This window comes from Budorcas taxicolor, chromosome 3, assembly GCF_023091745.1.
Source record: "Budorcas taxicolor isolate Tak-1 chromosome 3, Takin1.1, whole genome shotgun sequence".
Classification (NCBI taxonomy): domain Eukaryota; kingdom Metazoa; phylum Chordata; class Mammalia; order Artiodactyla; family Bovidae; genus Budorcas; species Budorcas taxicolor.
In genome coordinates this window covers 16,247,236-16,260,464 of record NC_068912.1, presented here as the reverse complement: position 1 = coordinate 16,260,464, position 13,229 = coordinate 16,247,236, and the positions used below count along the sequence as shown (strand labels likewise).

Sequence of the window (13,229 nt, the reverse complement as noted above, 5' to 3'; positions counted from 1 at the left end):
GAGTTTAGGGAAACCTAGTGTTTAGTGTAACAGAAGCAGAAGGAATCTGGAGATTGACTTGACTGTTAAAATAGAATGGTTTCTCTGTACAACAGAGTTCACTTTGCACCCACAATGTCCTAAACAGTACTTCAGAATGCTACTTTTGGGGGGCATTTTCCTCATTTCTTGATTCCCCTTTCTAAGAGGTGTCATTCGTTACTTATAATTTGTGAATGTTATTTAATGTAAATAAAAAGTACAAATAAACCAGTCACAAATTAACAATTGCCATGCCAAAGTATCAAAGGGCACAAAAACACTGCCAAGAAAAAGAGGAAAGAAGTTTTGAATCAGAAACAACAGAGAAAAAGCAAGTGGTCTGTGAGCGAGTAAGGATCAGTGCAAAACACGCACGTGAAATAAGAACGGGACTCTGCAAGAAGCAGGAGAGAGAGGCAGCGCTGGGACAGAGGACCAGTCCTCAAGTTTATTCTTGTGTCTCTGGGCGCGCGCGCCACAGCAGGGTTGAACCTGAACTCTGACAGTGCCCAGAGCCGCCGTCTGGCTCCTCCCCGAAGCCCGCCCCTCCCCTGAGACCCCGCCCACCGCCCCTGCCCCGCCCGCCCCGCGCCCCCTGCACCAGCCTGCTCCAAACGCCTTGACCTTGCAGGAAGCACCCGCGGGCTGGCAGTTTCTCTTGACTGGATAGGGCGCTCCCGCGTCATCGCTGGGCCCCTAGAGCCTGACCCACCCAGTGCCGGTGCTGAAGAGCTAATGCCAGCCGGGCCTCGGATCACACCTAACCTGCAGAACTCCACCTGCTTGGACACTGGTTCTAGGTCCTCCCGTAATCATCCCGCGGCCACAGAGAGGCTCTCTAAGTGTCACCCCTGCCTGGGGGAGGGAGGACCCCAGCCTAGGCTTACGTCGTCTGGTTACCTTGTCCACTGAGGACAGTGCCTGCTAGATCTGAAGGGGAACCCTTTAGGAAGGAACTTATATTGTGCTTCTCTGAGAAAATTACGTGTAAAAACTGAGTGAGCCATTCAACTTTACTTTCAAGCCCTGTTGATAGAAAATATGAGTTTCTGTGGAAGATGAGAGGAGGGGCTTTGTGGAGGGAGAAAAAACAAAATGATCCCTCTTTACATTAAAACACACACACACATATTGTCATGCATTCTCACTGCAAGTAAAATGTAACCAAAAAAATCACATGTAACATCCCACAGAAAACAATATATGTATTTCCCAAGCATTTTCTATGCATGTTAGATATCTATTTTTAATTGGTAACATCCTATATAATACTTTTGTGTGATCCTTTCAAAAAATATTACATCATGACTTTTTCCTACTTTATTATAGTCTTCAAAGGATGGGTTAAAAAAAAAAATTGTTGCTTGATTACCCATATGGATGTGCTATGATTTATTTAACTGCTTAAATCCTGGACACTTACTTGGTTTCTGATTCTCCACTATTGTAGAATGCATATGAAGGACCTTGACATAAATTGATTATTTCATTAGAATAGCTTCCTAGAAGGAGAATTCCTGGGTTAAAGTTATGAACTTGTAAAGGCTCCCTTGACATACTGCTAAATTGTTTTGCAGAAAGGCAGTGCTAATTTTCCTTCTTGCCATCAGCATGAGAGAAACAACCCACCCACTCCACCACCACCAATAACAACTTTCTTCAGCATTGAATTATATTTATTTAAAATTTTGTCAGTTCCAGAGGAGAAAAAGCAATTCTCCTTGTAGTTTCAATTTGCAGTTCTTTGATTTGAGAGGCTGTGTTTTTTCATTTTATTGGCTATTTGTATTTCTTTCTTTGTGGCTGTGTTTTTATTTTTAGCTTTTTTTTTTAACTGAGAAGATGAGTTTTTCTGATTGGTAACTAGGATTGCTTTGTACAACAGAGATATTTACCTCTTGTCATGTTTGCTGCCAATATTTTTCCTAGTGTAACATTTGCCTTTTAAATAAGTTTATTTTTTTTTTGAAGAACAGAAATCCAAAATTGTATGTATAATGTAATCAGATACTCCAGTGTTTTCCTTCACATTTCTTTTCTTCTAAAATTTTATGCTTAACAACTCTCTCCCATCTCAGGATTGATTAAATATTCACTTTGTTTTCTGGAGTTTGTTCATGGTTTCTTTTTATATCTGACTTTTTGATCCACCTGGAATTTATTTTGGTGAGAGGTGGGATTCTAATTTGATTTTTCATCCAAGTATCCCATCTTTCTATTAACATGTATGGAATAATCTATTGCTTCCTAATTGGTTTTTCCGCTCAAATATTGAGTTCTCACAAAGTGGGATTTATTTTGAAGGTTTCCCTTAGGTTTCATTGATCTGTCATTACTGATTTTTCAGCAATGCCAAAGAGACTTAATTACCTTAGTTTTATAATACATTTTATTAATGATATCTGGTGGAGAAAGTCTTCCTCAAAGGTCTTTGCTTTCAAAAAAAAGTTAAGCTATTCTCTTTTATTTATTAAATTATCCTCAGAATCAGTAGGTATTCTGCCTTAAAATTTCTAGTTTTGTGTTCTTTTTTTTCTTGATTAGACTTGCTAAACATTGATACCTTTGAGATTTACTAATTCTGTTTTTAAATTCATTAATTCCTGTCTTTGTTATAAAACTAATTTGTTCTCCTGAGCCTTTTTGTTCTCCTAATGAATTCAATTTATTTCCATGCTTCTTTTTCTCAGTGTAAAACTTTAAGGATATTTTTCATCTGAGCACAACTTCGGGCACATCCTGAGTTTTGGTTTATAGAGTTGTAATTTTTTAAATAGTCTTCAATGGTAGTTTTGAATAATTCTCTTTTGAACAAGTTGTAATTGAGGAGATCGCTTTCAAAATCCCGCTGCCCCAAAGTTTCCTTTTAGTGGAAGTTTTGTGGCCCTGAAGTTAGACAATATGCCTGAAATTTTTTTTCTGATGTTTTGAAATGTGTGGCCAAGAAGTTGATCAATTTTTGTAAATGTTCAATGGATGCTTTAAAAATGTATTATTTATCAGCTACAAAGTTCAAAATTTATCAGTCAATTAAAACATTAAAAACTCAGATTCTCTATCTCCTTATTTATTTTTGCATAAAAAGTTCACAGTATTACTGTGTATAACGCATTTATCCAGATTAAATGATTCCTTTGGACCATTTAATGATTTTGGCTTTGAATTCAACTTGGTTTAAAATGAAGATTTCTACTCAATTGCCCTTTGGTTTGTACTCACCTAATACATCTTTGCTATTCATTTATTTTTCTGGACCTTTCTATTTAAGGTACCTCTTTTGTAAACAGCATAACATTTAGTTTTGATTTTAAATCCTATCTAAGTAAGCGACACTGTCTTCTAATTGGGGAGGTAAATTCAGTTCTGTTGATCGTGACACATTTTAAGTTTGGTTTCCTCTCACCTTTTTTCATGCTTTCTGTTTTTCAATTTTTCCTTCCTGGTTCCTTTATTTTTCTGTCTCTGATGATGTTTGTGTTTCTCATCCAGGAATGTGGAAAATGCGCCTTCTCCGGGTAGGAAAAAGCGAGACTCTCAGACAGGGGGCTGGGCGGGGGGGCGGTGGTCTCAGGTCTGCAGACCCCTGGTTCCATGACCCAAGGCACATTTTAAAACTGTAACTTCTCTGTGCCTCAGTTTCCTCCCATGCAGGATGAAGATAACAATAGTCCCATGCCTCGTGGAGCTGTGGTCTGGATGAAGCGAAACAATACCTGGCTGATGCTATTGTTATCATCATTAGACTTATAAAATTCTTCCTGTGGTTACCTTTAGCTTTAAAAAATGATTTAACCTATATTTCTCTAATTTTTAAAATTGAGAGATAAGGCTTTTAAAATTCTCTTCTACTTAAGATGATGAATTTAGCATGTATTATTAATCCTTTCTAGACTTCTCTCACCTTTTTAGTCTGTGGGTTAGCGACCCTCTCACTACTACTGAATTATTTTATTGCATCCATTTACTCTTTCCAGAATCTACTCTTTCTTTGACATTAGAATTTGGTTGCACGGTCATGTTTAAATGTAGTCGGGACCGCATGTTTACCTGGCTGCAGTACTGTCCTGTCTTTTTTTCATACTGTTCCATTGTTACGATCCTAACTATGATTCACTCCTGGGTCAACTAATACCCAAGCTCCCTGCAAAATGTAAGTTGTAACCTCTAAGCCCACAAAACTCCAAGAATGACCCTCGTGTTCCTTCATGTAAATGACACTAATGCCCCAATGTCTCCTAGAATTTAGGGTTCCTAAGGAAAAGCCCGCTCTGTATTGCCTATGTGCATCTCAGATTGCTTAACCTTGTTGTTGTTCAGTTGCTAAGTTGCGTCTGACTCTTTGGGACCTCATCGACTGCAGCACACCAGGCTTCCCTGTCCTTCACTATCTCCTGGACTTTCCTCAACTTCATGTCCATTGAGTCGGTGGTGCTACCTAACCATCTCATCCTCTGTCGTCCCCTTCTCCTGCCTTCGATCTTTCTCAGCATCAGGGTCTTTTCCAATGAATCAGTTCTTTGCATCAGGTGGCCAAAGTATTGGAACTTCAGCTTCAGCATCAGTCCTTCCAATGAATATCCAGGGTTAATTTCCTTATGTTTAACCCTATGATTCAGTAAATTTTCCCCCTATTCTAGCTGGAAAACAGAAACCTTTATGATCTGACTAATCTTAACCTCCTCACCACCCCTCTGGCCAGCCAATTCTGGAAAAGTTTTCTTCATGTATGTCCTTGATTATGCTTTTATCTAATTTATTATGGTTTCTTCCTCCAAAATAACTCTAGTGCTAGGATTTAGCCTTGACTCTGCAGCTTCTAATTCTGTCCTATTCACCCTCTTCTCTCATCTCTTTGTTCTTGTCTTCTACATTCAGAGAGAACCTTTAACTTTGTCCTTCACATTCTGCATTAAAAAAAAAAATCAGCGCCCTGATGTAGATTCTCTTTTTGCTAAAACAGTTGTCCTTCTCTGTGAACTCTAGGCTTATGTGAACTAGATACATTTTCATTTCCTGTCTGCCCACTCTTCTCTATGATGATCACCTTCTTGCACCCTATAAGGGATACCCAACAATCTTCAAATGTTGCTTTTTGTTCCTCATAAGCAATCTTTTGCATCTTGAGAATTATTTTCCTCTTTCTTAATGCTGCAGATTTGCTTCAAAGGCCTCCTATAGGACTCCCCTTCCCTTCTCCCTCCCTTCCTTCCCCTCCTTACTCCTCCCCGCTGCCCATTGCCAGGAATCCAACTTTGAATAAGGAGGGATCTATCCAGACGTGGCACCAGCAGCAGGATGGCCCCAGGCTGCTCCTCTACCCTAAAGGAGGCTGATTTCCCCCTTGCTCCAGCTAGAGGGCAGGGTTTTGGGTCTAGCAGGCTTCATCTAATGTGACAGATAATTTCCTATCCTTACTAACTAGTCTTCTCACTCTCCAAACCAGTGGTTTGCAACCTCTAAAATCATGGACCCCTGATAGTGCAATTTCTGAGCATCACCCTCCCCCTGCTCTATGGATATTTCTTATAAATTGTTCTGTAGCTTGGAAGTCTCTTCTTATCTTCCTTGTGATGGGAGGGGTGGCTCTGTTTTAATGAGAGAAAGAGTTGGCCATTCATGGTTTTTCTCCTGTTCTAGCAACCAGGTCTCCAGAATTAAATTTCTCACAAAAATGCCAATGTGCAGACATAGATAGAAATTCACACCATCATCACCAAGGACCTGTGGATAGGCTGGAAGTCCTGAGATACTGACACAGCCTGGGGCCTCAGGAGAGAGGAGACCAAAGGGATTCCATCCAAGAGGCTAGGGATCACAAGCCTCGGCTCACTCTATTAGTGTCGTGGGAGACCCTGTTGCTTCTCCTAGGAAGATAAGCGCCCATATATGAGCTGGTAGGCTTCTTTTGGGGTGTGCCCCCTGAAAAGGAAGCCCCCTGCCCCACCTGGTGGCCTTTAGGCCTGGGGCCTCCGACGGTCTCTCCACCAGCTAGGCTGCTCGGCGTGTGACAGTGCTTAATGAGGAGGTTCCTCGGATGGGCTCTGGGAGGCCTGTGGGAGGCAGGCACACGGCCAGGAGAATCCCAGAGAATGCCGAGTGCCACAACTGTCAGGCCTCGGAACCCATGATGTAATGCCTCAGCGGGGTCCAGGGAAAACAAGCCTGCTGTTGACGCTGCCCTCCCAGCAACCAGGCACTGCCCTCCTGATAGCAGGCTGTTCTGGGTAATTACCAATTCTCTCTCCCTCCTTGGAAGGAGGAAATGTGAAAAACCTTTATTGTCACATAAAAGCCAACCCCAGTTATGAGAAATGTCTTTTCAAATGAGGCTTGCTGAGGAGGGATTTCCATAGCAACTTCAGAAGTGTGTGTACACAGCTAGAGATGCATCCGGGCTGATGAAACCCACCTGGAATGTGAACAAGCCCCGCTGGGGGTATCAGCAGAGGGGAGTCTTTTCGAGAAACTGTCACGCTGCTATGTGACCTTAGGCAAGTCCTTTACCCTCTCTGCTGTCTCAGGTGACAGAATTGTCATTCCATCAGGCTGAGAGCAATCAAGACCATCTTGCCCACACTGTCCTCCCACCCTGGCCAAGGCTCTGGGCCTCCACAGCAGCCCCTGCCTCCAGTTTCTGGACAGTCTCTGGCTGACTAATTCCTGTCTCTGCCAGTCTTGCTTATTATTTGACATTGAGGAAAGACAATGCTCATTTGGGCTTGGTTCTAAAAGAAATTGCTTGGTCTTTGTAAAAGCAGTGCTTTGCCTGATTAGGAAAATCACAGTTCCATAGGTCAGATGCCTGGGAAAGTCACTGAGATGCTGAGATGTGAGTGCGGAAGTTTTGCTGGGCCCGCGCTCAGGATCCAGGCGGGTGGGGCCTGAGGTCTGGAGGACGGGGGAGGGGGGAGGGTCTAGTATCACGTGATCCTGCAGGGGATGGAGGGGCTGGGCCTTTAAGCTCCTGCACTGACAAGTTGCTGGATGCTTGCTGCCCTGGGCAGGAGGCCTGACCCTGGCTGAGGCAGCTCCCTTCATCCAGAGCAATTCTGCCATGGCCAACAACCCCAGCTGAGGGAATGAGAGCCTGGGTGGAGAGGGGACCCCTGGGTGGCCCACCACAGCATCCACTACCTACACTCGGATAAGCTGGAAATTAACATGAAGGTGGCCCTGAAAACGGGATGACAAAATGGTTAAGAGCACAGACATCGGAGGCAGGCCAAACAGCCAGACTGGGATCTAAGTGTCGGTCTCAGTGGCTTTAAGGCGCTCGGGTCGGGAACGTCGCCAGGAGAGTTTAGGCCACAGTTTCCTTGTAAGTGCAGCATTTGGCCTGGGCTGGTGAGACAAATATAAAGTTCAGAGTCAGAAGCAAGTTCGAATTCTGGCTCCGTGTGTCCTGGCTCCTCGGGCCAGTCACTTGACATCAGTTTCCTCCACTCTAAAATGAGGACAGCCACAGTGCACTCTCCCAGGCCCACTGTGAGGGCAAATGGAGTTGCCGGTGAATTAGTTCACACAGAACTGGCACAGGGAAGGTGCCCAAGAAACAGGGGTGATGACAACGTGTGTTTTAATATACCTCATGTGAGATCTAAGCAGATGCCTCCTGGTCAAAGGGCCTTTTCACAAGAGAAGGGGAAACTTCAGGAGAACCTTTGATTTGCTCATTGCTTCTCTGCGCCTTTGCCTTGGGCTTCAGCTGGGCATGTCAGTCATCTCTGCAGACAGAGGCCCACGGGCTGATGAGGGCCAGGTCAACCCAGTCCCAGCGTGGAGGCCATGGAGGGTCATTCAGCACAACAGAGCACTTTGCAAGCTACACATTTTGAAGCAGGCTTATCTTCCAATAAAAAATCATCACCTATACTTCTGACAGGTTCAATAAACAATGAAACTCACTTGCTGGTACTTTGTTCCATGTTTGCTCATCTGAGACAATGAGGTGATGATACACACCAAACAGGATAGATTTGAGAACATGGAAGATTTCAAACACCTTAAAGGGCTATGTAAATTCAATTAGTATTGTTGCTAGAAGACTCAGCTTTGATCAATTACAAAGGAAAACAAGAAGAGCATAGGTCTACCTATAGTAGGCTTGTTCTAATTATTAAAAAGCAGCCACAGGATTCCCAAGAGTTATCAGAGATCTCTGTTATTATTATTTATTGTTACTATCACTATTACGATATACATTTCACATGTGTTATCTGGCTCCAACAACAAATCCTAAAAAGTTGGTATTATTAATTCCAGCTTGCAGATGAGAAAACTGAGGCCCAGAAAGGTAAAGTGACTGGCACCATATTGCTCAATTAAGAGGACTTTGGGCTTGGAACCCAAACATATGCTTTCTCCACTGTAGAAAGAGTGTCTGCTTACCAGGGGAGGTTCATGAAGCCTGGCGAGGTATGGTCCTACTTAGAACAGATAGTTATAATGTCAGCTGTTGAGTAATGATGCAGTTCTGAATACATGGGTATTGTGTGTCCTTTGGGCTTTCTATGTAAGAAATGTGTCCCAGCTTGGTACTGGCTCTAAGAAACTGACCCTGCCATATGAAGGGGCCCCTGATGAAGGGGCCCCTGTCCAGCTGCAGCAGAATGGGCTCTTTGTTTGACTGTGTGTCTGCTGACCAAACTTTTGAAAGAACTGTCTGCATACAGAACATTTTCAAAATAGGTGGGAAATGTGGTTCAGTGCATACCTGAGATGGTTTTAGACCAACTCTCCTCCAGCATTCTCTTGCTTGTTTTCTCTGCGCATGGAATATTTGATAATGCCATTTTAAGTGATGATGAATGAAGGGTGACTGCAGGATCTGAGTAAATTACACAGGATGCATGACCAGGCCTCCCAGCGTACTGAAATTACCTCTCTCAAGTGAATATGGATCTTCCCTTCTATCTCAAGTGATCCTTATTTTAAAATGAGGACACCGAGGCTCAGAGATGTGAAGTGACTTGCTCAAGATCTCACAGCTACATAGGGGAAGAATCCCGGTTTTTAACCTTCATGTTCAGACTCCACATACAAAATCAGAGAAAAATGAATGTCCAGAACCAGCTTGAAAGGGAGAGGAATCAGAAAGGGCAGCTTGGCGATGGCTATGGAAGGGGGTAGCCATGGATGAACCTTGAGCCTCAACGATGGCAGTTCTGAGGCGCTGGCATGATGCCCTAGGGCCCCCAGTCTGTATTAGGCCATCCCCCCTCCTCTCCTACCAGTCACTTCTGAGTCATGGCCCCGCCACCAGCCTCCTAAAACAACAGTTCCCAAAGTACAGTTCATCAGTGCAGTACTTCTCAAATGTCAAGGTGCATACAAATCACAAGCGAATTTGTTAAAGCGAAAATTCTATTCAGTAGTTCTGGGGTGAGGCCTGAGATTCTTCATTTTAACAAGTTCCCAGTGATGCTGATGGGTCTGTGGACCAAATTTTTTTGAGTAGTGAGGCATCAATAGTAATGCGCAAGGAAAAGCACTCATGGGTGAAGATGCTTGAGAAAATCTGGAGTTAACAAAATTAAACTAGTTTCATTACTGCAGGACTTCTCAGAGCCTTTAAAATGCTAGCGAGCATCCTTTACCTCCAAGAGGGAGAGGTAACACAGAAATTATAAAGTGTCATACGTGAGAAAGGGGTAACGATATAACCAGGATGCTTTGAGATATATTGGTTTACAAAGAATAGGAAATGAGGCAGATTATATATGCATTTACCCCAGCTTACCTTGGTCCCAATGTTTCAACGCTGCAGCTCATATTCAGCCCCAACTTGGTCCTCCCCTTTCCCATTTTCTCCTGAGGTGTTTGGGTACATGCCTGCTTCTTCCATCAGACCACATACATCTGGGCCTCCCTGCCCCTCCCCCTGCCCTCATCCCAGCATGAGCAGTGTGCTGGGAGGACCCAGGTGAGTGTAGAACCGGACCCACAGGAATACCTTTCACAGACACGGACGGTCCAGGCAGCAATGATCCACAGTGAGATGCTGAACACCAGCAGCACAGTGCCCGGGCAGATGGTCATGAGGGTCTTCATGACGAAGCGCGTGTTGAAGTTGATCTTGTTGAGGGCCCCGATGCTGCGGGACGAGGCATCGGTGAAGAGCTTGCTATGCAGTAGCATGACGCGGGCGATCAGGTACAGGCGCAGGAACATGGGGATGGACAGGATGATGTCCACGTCGGCCTCTGCCCGCGAGGGCGTGTAGGAGAAGGCCAGGCGTGCCGTCCAGAAGAACTTGTACTCGCCAGGAATGGGGTGGATGGCGCACACCAGCATCTCCAGGCTGATGTAGAGGATGCGCTCATAGGTCATGGCTATCCGCCAGTCGTCTGCACCATTGTCAATCACGAAGAGCTGTGGGAGCAGAAAGCCTGTGAGCGCAGCCCAGAGGGAAGCCCACAGTGGGGGTGAAGGAGGACGGGGCAGCCGATCCTCCCCGGGGAAACTCTTTGGAGCCCTCGCCTGGGGGAAGACAGCCCTGGGGGGGGCAGTCAGGAGACCTGGCTAAGACACGTCAATCTCTGGGCCTCTGTTTCTGTAAATTGCTCCCCAAGGTTCCTTCCAGCTCCAAGGGGCCCCTAAACTGGCTGTGCCATGACTAAGAAGACGCACAGCTCACTGTATTGAACACAGGTCCCTGGGCCCCTGCCAGGCCCTGAGCTGAGCCCTGAGGGGGATGTGGAGATGAAAAGGCTCAGTGAGTGAACTCACGGGGGCTAGCACAGACTCCTCTCCCCACGGGGAGAACAGTGTCTGCTGGCGGCACGTTGCTCTCAGTCGCTGCCGGGGTGTTAGCGGTGAGGGCCCTGGAGCCAGACTGCCTGGATCTGGATCCTGATCCCTACAGTAACTTACTCTGTGACCTCGAGCCAGTTACTAAGCCTCTCTGTGCCTCAGTTTCCTCCTCTGGGGACAGTGAGAGTAATACCTGCTGCATAGAAGCGGTCATGAAGCTGCAATGGGCCAGTATATATGAAGCGTGGGGAATCCTGCCTAGTACGAGCTCCGTAAGTATTGTTATTGCTATTTTTAGCATTATTAATCCATGGGGTCTCTTTCTGGAAATGAGTGTTGGGCTCGGGTTTGTCTAAGCTCCCTTCCAGCCCGCACCTTCTTTCCACAAAGCTGAGATTCTCGCTGTCGTACCAGGAAAGATGAGCAAAGCAGCCGAAACAAGCCTTCGCTGAGTGCCTGCTGTGCGCCCAGCCTGGGCTCAGTGCTGGGTTCACACACCAGGAAAGCCCTGGCTTGTTCTCAAGGAGGTCTCACTGTAGAGTTCCCCATGCAAGGGGGCCTCATGTCCTTCCCCTCCGTGGCCCCAGACTCTGCTGCAAAACAAGAGGCTCTGAGATCCAGTTTGGACATTCGAAGGTCCTGATTCTTAGAGGGTGAGGCCTGAGACCAGGGGCCTGTGTTGGACATGGGGGCCTCCTGGACAGGCGTGCACCTCAGTTCTGAGAAGTGATGGAAGTGTTTACCCCATGCCATGCCCTCTCTGTGCTGGGCCCTTGCCTCTCCAGCTTGCTCTGTCCTGGTTTGCCCATCACACAGCCCCACACGTTGCCAGCTCCAGGGCCGTGCAGAGCAATTCTTTGCATGGCTGCTTGGGCTGGCCCATAAGGTGGGGGGCAGGGCCAGGGTCCCCCAGCCTAACACGAGCCGGGCCCCACATGCACTGGTACAACCTGCCCAGAGGAGCAGCCCACGAGTGCCAGGAAGGATTGGTGGCCAGAAAGAAATTCAGCTGCCCCGGAAAGAAATGAATGTTGGGGCCAGGGCTGGGAGGCAGAAGTTTGATTCAACCTGGAAAAGTCTGATTTAACCTTCAGCATGGCGGGAGTAACAGAGAGGTTGGGTCAGCGTGCTGGTCAAAGGCTGAGCTGAGACTTCCTCACCCCCCCCCCCCATCTCTTTGCTCCACTTCACAGGTTGTTTAGGGATGTAGAGGTCCTTTCCTCTGTCTCTCCTGCTGTTTCCTCTACAGTTGGGGCCAAAGGAAACTTCCGCTGTCTTTTGTTGTTGTTTGTAATTGCTGTCTTTTGAAGTTAGTCACCGAGCACTTTTCTCTTCTTCCTTCACTGTCACCCCCACAGGCCACCATCCTAACAACCGAGGATGCAGGAAAGAAAACCGTGGCAGCCGTGCGTGGGACCTCTGAGGGTCAAGGGACCTGTGACACAAATTCAAGGTGAATCACTGTAGTCATGTGACTTGGATAAGGGGTCTCCTGGCTGCCCTGCTTTTAGGGTCTGCCTGTGCCATTTTGCCTGCCAGAAGAAGCAAGTACTAGGCTACTCAGCCGGCTGTGAAGAGGCAGGTGATGCTGCAGGAGTGCTCACGGAGGGGAGGCAGCCTGTGCAAGCCATGCTCTCACCTTGCTAGACCACAGTTCACCCTGCCTCCTGCCCTGGGATCTCATACAGCTATGACGTGGAATAGGGGCGATAACGGGTATAAAAGGGCCTCATAAACTACAAAAGGTCATTCATTCATTCATTCATTCATTCAACAAACATATGCTGGAGGCCCTCTATCTGCCGGGGGCTGAGCATTCAAGATGCAGTGAAACAGCTCTGAGCATGGCTCCTGTGATGAGGCTTGTGGAGGTGAATTATTAACAGAAGGTACTATGGGAGCAAGGGGCTGAGGGGCCAACCTCAGCCCAGGCAGCTGTAATTGGAAAGGCATGATCTCTAAACGGGAGAGAGGACCAGCCTAGCACCAGCTGAGACTCCCTCTCCTTCCCCAGTGCAGCTGAGCCGGGGTTTTTCCAGACACAGGTTTCCACCATCAATTAGGGGGACCTAGAGGCTGCTCAAAGGGTTCCCTCTGCTCCTAACTGCCACCGACAGGCCGAGCCATGGCAACGTGACTGCCTGGCCAAACTCTTCAAATACAAAATGAAAACCATCCGCCCTATAAGAAAGAACTGCATCAGGTTACTATAGTAACTGGGTTCACTCTGGGCAGAGCCGCAGGCTCCCTGGATTCCCTGATGAGAAGTGAGAGTGTACACCACCCATGTTCAAGTGGCGGCAGGTCGGCAGCTCTGCCCAGCTGGATGAGAAGCGGCTGGCACCAGGGTGGTGTCCCCACCTGCCTCCCACATGACCTGCTTCTGCTGCAGTTTCCTGGCACAAGCCTGGGGAGGGGGGCAGCATGCAGTAGTGGGGTACTGTGATCTGCTTGAG

General features: G+C 46.6%; 1 protein-coding gene across 3 annotated transcripts in view; it reads right to left on the bottom strand.

Annotated features, from left to right (window-relative positions):
* Positions 1–13,229, bottom strand: part of KCNN3 (potassium calcium-activated channel subfamily N member 3) — a 170,851-nt gene that overhangs the window by 60,373 nt on the left and 97,249 nt on the right. For all 3 annotated transcript variants that reach the window (XM_052638200.1, XM_052638201.1, XM_052638199.1), the window contains exon 3: positions 9,974–10,392. In XM_052638200.1, the coding sequence (XP_052494160.1) occupies positions 9,974–10,392 (419 nt within the window). The remainder of the gene's footprint in view (positions 1–9,973; positions 10,393–13,229) is intronic.